The 16,266-nt window shown below is 34.8% G+C and overlaps 1 protein-coding gene across 16 annotated transcripts in view; it reads right to left on the bottom strand.

Moving 5' to 3' along the window:
* The window catches only part of PALS2 (protein associated with LIN7 2, MAGUK p55 family member), a 108,523-nt gene that overhangs the window by 32,458 nt on the left and 59,799 nt on the right, over positions 1-16,266 (bottom strand). For all 16 annotated transcript variants that reach the window (XM_050785426.1, XM_050785424.1, XM_050785432.1 and 13 more), the window contains 3 exons: positions 14,252-14,404; positions 9,067-9,219; positions 8,125-8,352 (listed from right to left, as the gene is read on the bottom strand). In XM_050785426.1, the coding sequence (XP_050641383.1) occupies positions 8,125-8,352; positions 9,067-9,219; positions 14,252-14,404 (534 nt within the window). The remainder of the gene's footprint in view (positions 1-8,124; positions 8,353-9,066; positions 9,220-14,251; positions 14,405-16,266) is intronic.

Raw genomic sequence — 16,266 nt, 5'->3', positions numbered from 1 at the left:
ACAGTGGCTCATGCCTGTAATCCCAGCACTTTGGGAGGCTGAGACAGATGGATCATGAGGTTAAGAGATCGAGACCATCCTGGCCAACATGATGAAACCCTATCTCTACTAAAAATTAAAAAATTAGCTGGGCCTGGTGGCACGTGCCTGTAGTCCCAGCTACTTGGGAGGCCGAGGCAGGAGAATCGCTTGTACCCAGGAGGTAGAGGTTGCAGTGAGCTGAGATTACGCCACTGTACTCCAGCCTGGTGACAGAGTGAGACTCAAAAAAAGGTTGGAAGAAAAAAAAAAGCGAGTATTTCTAATGCAAAAATATCCAGTACCCAACAAGGTGAAATTCATGATGCCTGGCAGCCCATCAAAAATGACCAAGCATGCAAAGAGGGAGGAAAATATAACCTACAACAAGGAGAAAAATCAAGTGATCCAGAAATGACAAATATGCTAGAATTAGTAGACAAGGACATTACAGTAATTGTTTTAACTTTACATATTATATTCATGGTTCAAGAAACTATAGGAAGGATTAAGTCTATTAAACACATGCAGATATAAAAAAGATGCAATCTGAACTTCTAGAAATGAAAGCCAAAATATCTGAGATGAAAAATACCCACTAGGTGTGATTAATAGCAGATTAGAAGTTGCAAAAGAAAAGATCAGTTAACTTGAAGACAAAATAGAAAATATCCAACATGAAAAATACAGAGAAAAAAGGCTGAAATAAATGAACTAATCAGTGAGCCACGGGACAACTTCAAGAGGCCTAATATTCATGTAACTAAAGTCACCAGAGGACAGAAGAAACAGAAAAATAGGAAAAATGTCTGAAGAAACTACTGTCAAAGTTTTTCCAAATTTGATGAAAGAAATAGTCTTTTCAATAAACTGAGCTGGAAAAATTGAATATTCATATGCAAAAGATAAACTTCGATCCTTTCCTCACATCCTATATAAAAATTAACATACAGTACATGTATCATAGACTCAGATGTACAGCATAGATAGAACTGTAAAACTTGTAGAAAAAAAAATTGGAGAAAATCTTCATGACCTTAGGTTATACAAAGACTTCTTAAATAAAGCCACAAAAGGATGACTCAAAGAAAAAAAATGATAAATTGGATTTCATAAAAATTCAGAACTTCTGCTCTTTGAATGACATTGTTAAGAGAATGAAAAGACAAGATAGAGACTGGAAGAAAGTCTTGGCAAATCTCAATTCTGATGAAGCACTTGTATCATGAATACATAAAGAATACTCAAAACTAAGAAAAACAATTCAACAAAAAATGGACAAAAGATTTGAAGACACTTCACCAAAGTGCACATAAGTATGGCAAATAAACACATAAAAATATGTTCAATATTATTAGTTATTAGGAAAATGCAAATTAAAATCACAATGAGATACCACTACACACTATTAGAATGGCTAAAATTTTAAAGACTGGCCATACCACATGTTGTTCAAAATGCAGAGTAATTGGAACTTTCATACAATGTTGGTGGAAATTTAAGTTGGTATACTAACTTTTGAAAATAGTTTAGTCATTTCTTCAGAAGTTCAACATATACCTACCATATGACTCAATCCTTCAACCCCTGGTATATACTCAAGAGACTTATATGCAAATGTCCACAGCAGCTTTATTTGTAAAAGCCCCAAACTGGCAACAAAAAAAATGTTCATCAGCCAGGTAATGGATAAACAAACTGTGGTACAGCCATGCAATGGATATTACTTGTCAATAAAAATAAATGAACTATCAATACACATAACATGAATGAATCCCCAAACAACTATGCTGAGGGAAGCTAAACAAATGAATCAAACAATATCCAAAAAGGATTACATGTATTCCATTTATATAAAAATATGGAAAATGCAAAATAATTTAAAGTGACAAAAAGCAGAGCAGTAGCTGCCTGGAGTCAGGGGTGGGAGAGAAAAAGGGAGCAGGAGGGAAGGATGAGAAGTGGACACAAAGAAGCCGGGAGGCCAGGAGCAATGGCTCATGCTGGTAATCCTAGCACTTTAGGAGGCTGAGGCGGGCAGATCGCTTGAGCACAGGAGTTCAAGACAGCCTGGACAACGTGGCGAAACCCTGTGTCTACAAAAAAAAAAAAAAAAAAAAAAAAAATTAGCCAGGTGTGGTGGTGCATATCTGTGGTCCCAGCTCCTCAGAAGGCTGAGGTAGAAGGATTATTTGAGCCCTGGGAGGCTGAAGCTGCAGTGAGCTGTGATCATGTCACTGCACTCCAGCCTGGGTGAAGGAGTGAGGCCCTGTCTCAAAAAAGAAAGAAAGAAAAAGAAATGGACACAAATAAATTTCTGGGAGTGTTCATCATCTCAATTGTGTTGATTTCACGGGTACATTATGTATGTCCACATGTATCAAATTGCACACTTTATTTATATAAACTTTATCTCAAGGATATTTTTTAAAGTAAATATAAAAACAGTAGAAGTACTGAGAAAACATGGCACAGGAATACACTATGCTTATGCAAATGACAATAATTAGTGGGAAAAAAATTAAATGGATGAAATGGCTAGAAAATCAGTTCCACCTTGACCCTGATGTTAAATCAGAAGGTGGCTAGTAATTCATTTGGGAATGTGTTGACTTAACATGGTGCACATGTTGCTTATAGAACCTAGTTCTTAAATCATAGTTCCAGGTCCATCTGAATCTGCACCTCAGAGTGAGTGACAAGATGGTGAACAAAGTGATTATCATTGCTAAGAGATTTTCCACAACACTAGCTGAGATGCTTTTTCTAAAAAAAAAAGGAAGGATGCTTTTTCTAAAAATGTTCAGTGTATGAACTTGGTCTACTTGGTTACATACAGATGTACACACATATTTTTGAGAACAGCAAGGTAACAAGAATATATGTTTGGTTAAAAAAGTTTTGAAGGGCAATCCATGTTCCTCTCTGATAAATATCTGAGGGCCACAAATTCAAGCCTCAGCCAAATAGAAAATTTTATTTTAAAAATCATACAAAAATTAGCCGGGCATGATGGCACACACCTGTAGTCCCAGCTACTTGGGAGGCTGAGGCAGGAAAATTGCTTGAACCTGGGCAGTGGAGATTGCAGTGAGCCAAGATCATGCCACTGCACTCCAGCCTGGGTGACAGAGCTAGATTCTGTCGGAAAAAAAAAAAAATCTACTAACTACTAACCTAGGCCAAAATTATACTAATCATAATTCTTATGTTTATATCACTGGTTTATGCAAGGACTGCTTTTGTTGATTTAATTAGTTTTAATAATATAATAGCTACGTACTTGCCACCTAAAACTAACATTAAAATCCTACTTGATTCTCCTGCTCTCATTCCATCCCATCCCATCATTCTGGTTTCCCCAACCAAGGCACACTTCACCCTGAATCTTGGATTCACAAACTCCTTGCTTTTCATTTTGTATATAGTTCTATTGCATCTATATGTACTCTTTAAAATGATATAGTTATTTTAAAGTATCATGCTATATGCATGTAATCTTCTGGGGTTTACATGCTTATTAACATGTTTCCAGCTGTACATACATAAGAATTGCTCTAGGGAATTACCGCAGCTGGATATATGTGAATATTGAACTCTAAGAGACATTATTAAACTTTTCTTCCTAATGTGTTTATAACAATACACACTGCCACCAACAATGTAGAAAAGATGCTGTTGATTCACAGCTATAATTTTACCAACTTAATGGTATATCACATTATGATTTTTAATATATCTTTACATGTTTACTGAACACATGTCCCCTTTTACTTGATTTTTCCATGCAGAATGAAACACAATTTCAAACAGTATCCCTAGAATAACCAGTTTCCCCCCATTCATTGAATCATCTCTCCTTTCCACATTGAAAGACATTATCTCTGTCACATATCAAAGTAATATGTATGTGTAGGTCTCTTTCTGCGCTCCCTAAAAGTCCACTGATCATGCTCTCTCTTCCTATGCCAACATCACAGTATCTTAATTCCTAAACATTAATAATCAGACCCCATTCCCGCTTTTCTGGTTCAAAAGTGTCTTGGCTATTCATCTTACCAAATTCCATGGAAAATCCTGTTTTGACTGGAATTCCATTAAATCTGCAAGTCAATGCGTGAAAAATCAACATCTTCACAATATTGTCTTCCTGTCCATGACATGATATACCTGCTTATTTAGATCCTCTTCATAATTCCTTTGTGTAGAGGTCTTGAATTTTTTAGGTTAGATTTATTCCAGGCATAAATGTGACATTCTCTGACTCTACTATAAATGATGTCATAGTTACATTTCTAGACGTTTGCTGATGACATACAGAAATGCAATTGAGTTTTGTGTCTTAATCTTATTTTCAGGTACCTTGGTAAACTCTTATTATTTCTAATAAGTTGTAGTTTTGAGGGGTTTCTATGCAAAAACTCATATTTGTAAATAAAAAGTTTTATTGCCTCCTTTCCAAACATTTTGCTTCTATAATTTATTTTTGTCATACTGTACTTATGTATCCTTCAAGAAAATATTAAATAGAAGTGCTGCTAGTGAGCATCCTTCTCTAGTTTCTTTCTTTTTTTTTTTTTTTTTTAACTAGGCAAAGCCTTTATCTTTGTTTTAAACTATTTTCTGGTTCACTAATTGCAAATAAATAACTGTGTATAATCAATAATTAAAAAGTGGCATTGTCCCAGTGTCCAAGGGCCTTGGAATTTAAAATATCATAGGTTTACATTTTATCATATATAAAACAAACATTTTAAAAGCAGTTAAAATTCTTGAAATTTTATTATTTTTTTAGAAGCTGAATCAATTCAGTTTGCCTCACTGTTGGAAGCTTCATCAAAATTCTGAACAAGACCACCACTTCCCCAAAAGTAAGTGGTACTTTCCCATCCAGCTTCTGCCAGTTTCGTTAAGCTTGTTGACACCAAGCTGGTTTAAGACACTGGGTGGCATTTCTGTTAGCTGCTTTGTCTCAGCATGGCTGGTATAATGGTCAAAGTGTTTGCTGCTAGAGATGTCTGAACATTGGGATTGTTAGTGTAGATCACCATTCCTTGGTTTGTAAACATACCTCTTTAATATCAGAGATATTGCTTATTCCTACTTTCTTTCAGGAGAACTAAAGATTTTTTTAATCATCTGTTGCAAGAGATAATGTTTGCTGTATCATCTGAGGGCAGTTCCTTTTTACCAATGCACAATTGTGCTTGAAATTTGGCAAGTTTTTCTCGGTTTGTGAAGGCTTTTTCATTTTATAATGAAAACGGAAGTGGAATTTCGTGACTGGAAATAAAACTTCGTGCGGTATTGGGGTTGGCACTAGAGGTCTCAGGCAGACCAGCTGAAAGGCCAGTTTCTGACTTTAAAGGGAAAGCTTCTAACATTAGTTAATTCACAATAATGTTTGTTCTAGTTTTTTTTTCTTTTGTAATAAAATTAAGGCTTTTCTCTTCTATTTCTAATTTACTAATCATTTTTTAAAATCATTGAATTTTATCAAATTCTCCATTGAGGTTATTCTCTTTTTGTCTGTTAACGTGCTTAGTTACATATGGATTTTCTAATATGAAACTCTCCTAGCATACCTGGGATAATAAATCTAACTTGGATATGTTGTATTATCTTTGTTATACACACAATCAAATCTGATTTGCTAATACTTTGTTGAGAATTTTTAATGAATATCCTTGAGTGAAATAGTCCTGTAATATATTTTGTTATATTGTTTCTAGTTGTCCAGGTCATGTTGGTTCCAAAGAATAAGAGAGAATTCCTATCAGTTGGCCTTAATAAACAAATGGAATTATGAATAGCCTCTGGGAATCTAAGCTATATATAAGTTGAAGAACTTCAGAATTGGCTACTTCTAACTCACTCTGGTCCTCAAAATTTAAATATAGATACTTATGTCCCATAGCAGATTCTGGACTTTTACCAAGCACCTGAAATGATTCTGATAAAGATAATCTACTGACTATGCTTTTGAAAAACATTACCGTGGTACAGAAGAGTTCTTGGCTTTCATTTGCTCTTGCAGCAATCCAGACCTGAGACAAGCTCCACAGCACTACATGGTGGAGATTTTAGTGAAAGAGTTGAAGAGGCAAAATGCCCTTGCTTCCCTAGCATCTTAATAGGATGCCCACGGTTTGCAGATGCCCTGGTTTATGTCTATGATTCCAGCATATGAGTAATGTTCCCTTTTTCATTAAAAAAAAAAAAAAAAAAAAAAGTCTCAACTTGGATGTTCTTTTGGAAGCCTTCATGTTATAGTTTCTCTTCTTCTTTACGGCAAGACAGGCCTCAGGTTGCCTCAGGCTTGTAAGACGACTCCTCTCCTACGTGAATTTATTCCCCCAGCTCTAAATGCTAAGTGAAAAGCAGAGTTTGAGAGGGTATGGAACGGGGAAAACTTATCTTTAAACCAAGGCTAAATATCCTTGCATTTCATCGTATTCAGTTAGTTTACCGGATGCAAAATCTATGTAGGAATGTGGGCCAAAGCCCTAGTTATTAATACTCTAAAATTTTATTTTGCCTGTAAAAGTCTATTATAGCCATGGTGAGCTAGAAGAAGTCTGGAGTTTGGACTACAGAAGGAAAATAAAATCTTCCTACTACAACTAACACATAATAATAAATAAAATACGTAAATTCTAGATTTTACTCTTCCAACCTACCCAAGTCCAAGATAAGGCCTCAGGTGTCACAAATCAAAATCTGCCAACTGAGGAATAAAGGTAGCCTGAGAGGTACTACTGATATGAAATGTCTAAGTACTAATATCATTTATTTTTCACAATTCTTTTCCTTGAGGACCACGAAACTACCTTCATTTCAACCGAAGTTAATTACAAGCCTATCTATTTTCAGAAGTTCAATTTACATGCTAATATTCATGACTAAATAATCTATCCTTACCTTTGAAAGAACAGTTTAAAATAGACATTCAATGAAATGTTATTTCAAATAACTGTACAGAAATGTAAGAACTAGACTTTTAAGCTCTCATTTTAACAATATGAAATAAGATACACTGGCAGTATCTTATGTAAGAAAACTTATAATTTCATTCATATATCAAACAATACACTTCTGGAATAAACCTGAACATTAGAGGTACCTACTTCTACATTACTTAGGCTTGAAAACCCTCTCTTTGGTTCCAACACTATCATCCTTTCCAATTCTTCCTCTGCAATTACTTTCTTACTCTTTCTTTACGGTTCCATTTTACCACTACTGCCTCATCACCACAGAAGTGCAGCCACTTCTTGAGCACTATGTGCCAGGTGTTGCTGTGACAGCACTACATGAATTAACTCATTTAATCTTCATAACAAACTTCTGAGAAAACAAATTTTTCCCTAACTATATAGATGAGAAAAATGAAGCACAGAGAAGGTAAGCTGATAATTGGCGGCACTGGTATTTCAACCTAAATGGTCATTTTAACCATTCATTAGAGCTGTTGTTCACAAATCACCTCACACCTTCAAATATCTGCCACCTGGTTACATAATCTCATGTCTCTTCTTTTTGAATTCACTTAACATACTGAGCCTAGACAATCTCTATAACTAAAACATTTTCCCATTCAATTATCTAGTTTACCTAAAATTAGTTTTAAAATACAGATCAAATGTGTGCAAACCAGGGGTCCAAGATTTTCTTTATACCCATTCTCTTTTCTGGCCTCATCAGTCATTTCATCCATCACACAAACACTAAGCTGGAGGTGATCTGGATTGCATTTTTAACCTCTCCCAGGGCCTAACACAATGCCTGAATATAACAGCTGTCAGAAATGTTTGCTAGATTAATAATTCAAAGACTTTATGGTTCTTCTGATACCTGGCTGTAGGTTACTGTTATGCCAGGGTTCCTGGTGTTTACAAAGAAATCTTACTACTTCCTTTATAATAGTAAAATAGCATTGTTTAAACATTCAAAAATTCACCCATGACAAAATAAGGCATTTCAGAATACTCAAATCGATTGTTTTTCTCTTTTCTTTAGCAAAATAGTAGCAACTGATAGCATTTCCAACATTGTGATTAAAAACATGAAAGTATTTTTAATACTACCAAAAATTTTATTACTCACCTGTTGAGGAGTAATGGTATCTCTATAACTTGGTAAAATTTTTAGGGTGACACTTCCACTAATATTTTTCAGTAATTCTTGTAATTCCTTTGGATTGTTTCCAACCTCATGTCCATTGACTTCTTTAATTATATCTCCCACATGAAGTAGACCTTGTCGATCTATCATTCCCCCATGGAGGATTCGGGCGATTACCAGATCATTATTTTCCACCCTAAATGTCACGCCCTATGAGAAATAAGAAAGAGATTTCTCATTTATTAGGGAGAAATGCTTAAATATTCATGAACATATGTAAGAAAATAATTGTAAAACTATGTAAAATAAATCATTCTTACTTTTCATATGTTCTCTCCTGTTTCAATATTTCACTCCCATTAAAGTGTGTACTAGTATAGTTTATTACACTAGTGGATAGGATGTATCTTACAGGCTAAATGGAAACTCAGAGCAAAAAAAGGTATTTTGTGCATTCTGATGGATTTATTCCTGGCTTTTCCTTTTTTGCACTCACTGTTCTTATAGTCAGATCCAGAAGTAATAATTTTACCAAGGAATAGTAAACTTCACTACTTAGAGAGTCCTAGTATGGCTTCAATTTTTAATAACAACTTCCTTTTATATTTTGATACTGTCAGTATTTCTTCAAAGGGCAGTTCATGCCTTCAAAGGGTAGGAAGAAACATAGTAGTCATCTTCTGAAATTTTTTGCTACCCTTTGCCATATTTCTACTTCTAGCTCAGTTTAACTTTTCATTTTGGTTTAATTTTGCAGACTAAACCAAATTGAGAGAGCATCAGCTGTGTCTTTATACACAGGCCAAATAAGAATACAGCTTTCATAACATTATGAAAAGGAAAAAAAATGCAATAGAGTAGTGACTGAACCACAAATTATGTCATATTTCAGATTTAATAGGGCACTGATTTATCTATACTCACCAAAGGCTCCCCAGCTCTTTTGTGAATACCAAGAATACGAATGGCATCTACTGGTAATAACTGATTATTGATAGAAGAATTATTCATTTCTGGACTTGATGGAGGTGAATCATAACACTTTGATGCCACAATATCATGGGCCTCCAACAGTGACTATGAGGAGTCAAAATAGCCTGTGGTTATTTACAATACGTTGATGAAATATGTTACTAAAAGTACTTTGTTAGTTCATTATTCCAAGGGCTTACTCAAGGTACATAGTATTAAATTCCCAAATATCAGGTTGATCAAATAAATATATAATTTTTAAGATATAAAAATATATAGTTTTATTATCATCAAATAATATCATATTCCTTCTTTGAGATGTGAAGAGATTGACAGAATTTAGTGATGCTTTTTAAAAACTGGCAAGTTCACTGTAAACTGAACCTAGGTTTCCAGTCTGGTACAAAGAAGGTACTGGATTTCATTGCCACCATTGTCATCATATCATTCAATATTTACCATCAATCCTATTTACTAAAATACCATAAAAATTCAAATTCAAATGACATTTTTACCTAACATTGCTATGTTAGTAATATGATATACTTTTTATATGTACAAAACGTCTGTTAAAAGATGTTCAATAGAAAATGGATAAATATTAGCATCTTATATCAGTGACAGAAAATTTTATATTACCAATAAAGGTTTTAGTTTATGAAAAGAATATTTTTTGAGGAAAAAACAAGTCAGTAATAGTCTTGAATATAATGTATTTTTTTAACTCCCAAATTTACTATGCATGTGCTATCAGTATGGGTAGTTTTGATCCAGCTTTCTAGGAATTGCTTTTTTTCTTTTTTTTTGAGACGGAGTCTCACTCTGTCACCTAGGCTGGAGTGCAGTGATACGATCTCGGCTCACTGCAATCCCCACTTCCCAGGTTCAAGTGATTCTCCGCCTCAGTCTCCCAAGTAGCTGCGACTACAGGTGTGTGCTACCATGCCCAACTAATTTTTTGTATTTTTAGCAGAGATGGGGTTTCACCGCATTAGCCAGGATGGTTTCGATCTCCTGACCTCGCGATCCACCCACCTTGGCCTCCCAAGGAATTTCTTAATTAATACTAAAATGTTAATTTTTTTTTTCATTTCTTATCCTAAAAGAATACTTTTTAGGCCAGGCATGGTGGCTTATGCCTGTAATCCCAGCAGTTTGGGAGGCTGAGGCAGGTGGATCATGTGAGGTCAGGAGTTCAAGACCAGCCTGGCCAACATGGCGAAACTCTGTCTCTACTAAAAACACAAAAAATTAGCTGGGCATGGTAGCATGTGCCTGTAATCCCAGCTACTCGGAAGGCTGAGGCAGAATTGCTTGAACCTGGGAGGCGGAGGTAGCAGCGAGCTGAGATTGTACCATTGTACTCCAGCCTGGGCAACAAGAGTGAAACTCTGTATCAAAAAAAAAAAAAAAAAAAAAAAAAAAAAAAAGAATTTTTACTGCAACTGTGCATATTCAACATAAAACTAAGTTTAAACATTCTTGAGGGGCTGGATAGAATGCAAGTTCAAAAACAATAAATCAAAATAAAAGCAAAAAATATTAACAGGTTCGGGATAAAAGCAATCAGGATAATTGGTAATTTCTGGTCATTTCATAAAACAATTTGCAAAACACTGGAGAAAAAAATTCAATAAAAACAACTCACAAATACATATGTAAGGATTCTTCCTATAAATGCTGCAAATTGCTAACCTGGGCTGCTTAGTTTTCCACCCTATATCCTCCTTAGGCAGTATTATTTTCTCCCATGACTTGAGCCACTACTTACGCACTGACAACTCTTAAATTTCTATCTCTAGTTCAGAATTCTCATGTGCTTCAGATTTTTATAGTAAAAATTTGCCCACAACTCGTCAAAGTCACGGCAATTTGAAAATTAAAAAAAGGGACTGTAAAACATTAAAACATTGAATAAAAAATCCACAGATCCACAATTCTATTTTAAAAAAAAGACTGAAAAAATTCATTTGTTACCACTTGAAACTGCAATTTTAAACAGCTCTTCACTTTGAAACTTAGTTAAAGGAAGGTTCAAGTACATTCCTGCCTCTTCAGTAGGAAATGCACTAAGCAGCCCAGTTGATGAGAAGCTCAACATTATGGAAGAATACTAGCTAATAATGTAGAATAGAAAAACATCATTTTGCAACCTCTGATGAAAGTGCTGATTTACAACCCAAAAGCTAGAAGAAGATGAAAAACAACAAAAATTAGAGCTGAGCTGAAGAAAACTGAGACACGAAAAACCTTTCAAAAGATCAACGAGGCTGGGCATGATGGCTCACGCCTGTAAACCCAGCACTTTGGGAAGCCAAGGCAGGTAGATCACCTGAGGTCAGGAGTTTGAGACCAGCCTGGCCAACACAGTGAAACACCATTCCTACTAAAAATACAAAAATTAGCTGGGCATCGTGGCACGTGCCTGTAGTCCCAGCTACTCAGGAGGCTGAGGCAGGAGAATCGTTTGAACCTGGGAGGTGGAGGTTGCAGAGAACCGAGATCATGCCACTGTGCTCCAGCCTAGGTAACACAGTGACTCCATCTCAAAAAGTAAATACATACATAAATAAATTTTTTTTTAAAAATCAACGAATCCAGGAGTTGGTTTTTTGAAAAAATTAATAGACAAGTCACTAGCTAGACTAATAAAGAGAGGAGAGCCAAATAAACATAATTAGAAATGATGAAGGGAATGTTACTAGTGAATCCATATAAATAAAAACAACCATGAGAAACTACTATGAACACTTCCATGCACACAAACCAGAAAACTTAGAAGAGACAGACAAATTCCTAGACATATACAACCTCCAAAGACTGAGCCTGGAATAAACTGATTCCCTGAATAGACCAATAACAACCTCTGAAATTGAATCAGTAATAAATAGTCTATCAACCAAAAAAAGCCTGGGACCTAATGGATTCACAGCTGAATTCTACCAGATGTACAAATAAGAGCTGGTACCATTCCTACAGAAAAGTTATTCCAAAAAACTGAGGAAGAACTCCTCCCCAACTAATTCTATGAGGCCAGCCTCATCTTTATATCAAAACCTGGCAGAGACACAACAAAAAAAGAAAACTTTAGGCCATATCCTTGACAAACATTAATGCCAAAATCCTCAACAAAATACCTGCAAACCAAATCAATCAGCACATCAAAAAGCTAATCCACCATGAGTCAAGTAGGCTTCATCCCCAGAATGCAAGGTCTGTTCAGCATTTGCAAATCAATAAATGTGACTCATCACATAAACGGAACTAAAGACAAAAACTACATAATTACCTCAATAGAGCAGAAAAGGCTTTCAATAAAATTCAACAACCCTTCATGTTAAAAATTATCAATTAACTAAGTATTAAAGGAACATACCTCAAAATAATAAGAGCCATCTATGATAAACCCACAGCCAACATTATACTGAATGGGCACCTGTAAATAATATTGTGGTATCAAATGGAGAAGTCTAAATACGGTATGTGTATTATATGAGACGGAAGTTCACTGAAATAGAAAATTAGAAATAACTAAAGAGTAAAACACGTTTGTGCAAAATGATCTCAAATTAGTAAAAAAATTACATACGTACATTTGTGCATAGAAAAATATGGACAAATATGCACCAAGACAGTAGAGTATTGATCTGGGTAGAAGAAAGGCGATGTCTTCATTTTTGTATTTTTATTTGCTGGTATTCTAAAATTTTTATATGTTACACTTCATATAATGTATGTGCTTATATATTTGTTAAGTTATAAATATTTATTACTAATATGCGGCATTCCTGAAAACCTAGATCCTTCCAGTGTACCACAAACCTAAGATGGCCAGTTTCCTTAACATAAATATGTCCAAAACATTCTCTTCTAGTGTTCCTTATCTCATTGAACAGCCATCAATTGTTTAAGTCATAGTGTTATCAATTTCCCATCTCTCTTCCACAACTGTCATATGCAACCAATCACTAAATCCTGTTGATTTTACTGATTAAAGCTTGAAAGTGTTTAAATTTCTTAGTATCTATATGTACTGCCATCATAATTTCTTGCCTTGGAACTTAACCATCTCATTTCACAAACCTGACCTTTCCCTGGTTAATACCCAACCCATACCTAAAGTTTCCCATTGTCCTTAGGATAAAGTCCAAATAATTCAGTTTGTCTTCATAAGGACTCAGTCAACTGGGACCTGCACAGGAGATGTCTCTGAGATATGTGTCCATATTTCTTTTGTACCTAAGATACTAATTTATGTCGGAACCATCTCACTATAAACCTTCATATTTTGCAGTAACATTGTTGAAGAGTCACATAAAATCTTTGGCTGAGAAAGAGCAAAAGGCTGTTACCATTTGATTTTCAGTGCTAAGATTTGCAGAGAGCAGGTGACATTTACTTTATTCTATCCCAGCACCATTCTTTTTCCACTAAAATGCAATGTCCCAGTCATAAATCAAGTTACCATATATGGCTGGGATGTATCTATCGGGGATTTCCATTCTTTTCAATGAGTTAATTTTTCTAACACCTTCCCCAATACCACACTGTCTTAATTATTATATGTTACAAGAAATCTTGCCTGCCTTTTCTCTTCTGAAATGCATTCTTCTTTGTAAAACTGATGAACTCGTCATTGGTACATGCCATTGCTAAAATCATACTTATTTCTGTACCTGAGGAGATTATGTTATATAATGGTTTCTATACTGTCACAGCTCTCTTATGTTCCATGGTCACTGACTGCACAACAATCTTGAGAAGCAATACCAAAAAGTATTGACTAAGAAACAGAATGGTAGCGAGGAAGAAAAAAATCCATTATCATAGTGAGGAAAATGGCTCCAGCATGTGGTCTGATGGTGAATTAAGGCTGTTTTCTTTAATGGCACAAAGGAAAATCCATTGTGATGTATTTCTGCAACAGTGTACATTTATGTAGCACTGTAGTTACATACGTCTGTTTATATATCCTCAGCATATCAGGACATTAAAATACCAAGGTTGGAATTTACATACTTACCTATTATAGCCCTAAATAATCTTTGAAGAAAACATCACCTTAAAGTGGAAAGTAAAGGAGAATACTTTGGGAATACAGGGTATTCCCAAAGAGTTAAGTGATAGGGAAAGTCACCTGGAAGTGAGGCTCTTTGAGTATACCAACCAGTTCTGCCACATTTTCATCCACATTTATTAGAGGAGTGATGTCTTCAAGAATTTCATTGACTAATTCCAAGTTATTGTCACTGACAGCTTCTAGTTTGGAATCTTCTAGCCTCTCATGAGCCTGAAAAAATAACAGTATATTAAAGTAATAATACTTACTTGTTTTGCACCAGACCATGGTTTATTTCTTTTCCATAAAGTTTTAAAATATATTACTTGGAGGTTTAATTCATGTAAACCAAATTTAATATTTCAACCAGAGGCAATATATAGATTTTACAGTAAGTATACCAACAAATATAATAAATCTTGGCCTCTAGTTCTATCCTGAAAGTCATGAAAAACTCATTTTTATAACTAAACCATAAAAAAACTGGACAGGTCAGCTGACTATTTACAAAACCTATTACAGTCCCTTACCACCAAGAGAATGCATAACAAAAACAAGGAATAGGAATGTGAAAATTATATATGCTAATATTTTTTTAAATGATAAAAATAATTTTGGAAACCCCAGAATCCAGAAGCTCATATCTTCCAATGTTGAAAATCAGTGAGAAAAAAAGTCAGTTTAGAGCAGGTGGTCCTTAAATTGGATTTTGAAAGACTACATAATTAGGGAAATGATCCTCTCCTGTCTTTATAAGTAAAGTTGTTTTTTTCTTAATCTCACAATCTTTTTTCACAGAAAATAGACCATGAACCACACTGTTACAGAAAGTAATTCTAATCATCCTTTCATGGTAGGGGTAAAGCCAAGATTTAAGTTCAAACTGAGAATGAACACTAAGCAGGCTCCATCTTTTAAGCATTCCTTGCTTTTCTGATAAATGGTTGCTATATAATTTTGAAGACAGGAAAAGCATAATTATTAAAATTTAATTCATAAATAAAACCATGTGGATGGCAAATCTTATATCTTAGGATTCATTTCAAGGATTGCTAAAGAAAAATCCACATTTCAAATGGTAACAGTATCAACTAAACTTTTTCAGATACCTAAACTATAATACTTCAGATGGGGTTTTTTTTTTCCCCCATACAGAGTGGACCCTTCAGAGTCCAAATAAAACATTCTAACTTTTAAAAGACAATTTTTCTTGTTTAAATCTACTTTTTCTAGGTAATTCACAGAAGTAAAATAAGTTCTTAAGTGGAAAAGAGAGCTACATATTAAGCAAGATTTTAAAGAAAGACCTTAAAAGAAGAAATTCTAAAAGTCATATGAAATGCCGAGAAAGAAGAAAAAACTCTTACTAAACAGAAAGAAAAGTATCAAAAGACCAAATGTAATTTAAATAGAGGAAGAAGTTTTATGAGATTTAGATTAAAACAAATTAAACTACGGTGGCTCACGCCTGTAATCCCGGTACTTTGGGAGACCAAGACGGGAGGATCACTTGAGTTCAGAAGTTCAAGACCAGCCTGGCCAACATGGTGAAACCCCATTTCTACTAAGAATACAAAAATTAGCCAGGCATGGTGGCGGGCACCTATAATCCCAGCTACCCAGCTAGTCAGGAGGCTGAGGCAGGAGAACTGCTTGAATCCAGGAGGCAGAGGTTGCAGTGAGCCGAGATCATGCCACTGCACAACAGCCTGGGCAACAGAGACTCTGTCTCAAAAAAAAAAAAAAAAAAAAAAAAATTAGACTAGAAAATGCCACAAAAAATGAATATGGGTAAATTTGCAATGTTCTGAACATATAATACAAGCCAGATAAGGATGAGAAGATGAGGACACTCAATATTTATCATAAAAAGATTATCACCATTGGAAAAAAACAGAAAATAATCTACAGAATTAGTTAACTCTTATGAAATAAGCTAGAATTGCCAACTATTTAGATAGAAATATTTGCTGGAATAAACAGCCACTATCTGATTTAGCATCTTTAACCTTGTAATACTCGAATTATTTTAACATAGTATAAAAAGAAAGCTTCGAAGGAAAAAAAAAAGGAAGGAAAGAAACTTAACATCT

Source organism: Macaca thibetana, chromosome 3 (assembly GCF_024542745.1).
Source record: "Macaca thibetana thibetana isolate TM-01 chromosome 3, ASM2454274v1, whole genome shotgun sequence".
Lineage (NCBI taxonomy): Eukaryota > Metazoa > Chordata > Mammalia > Primates > Cercopithecidae > Macaca > Macaca thibetana.
The sequence above is the reverse complement of the archived record's forward strand: the minus strand, read 5'-3'. Positions and strand labels throughout refer to the sequence as shown.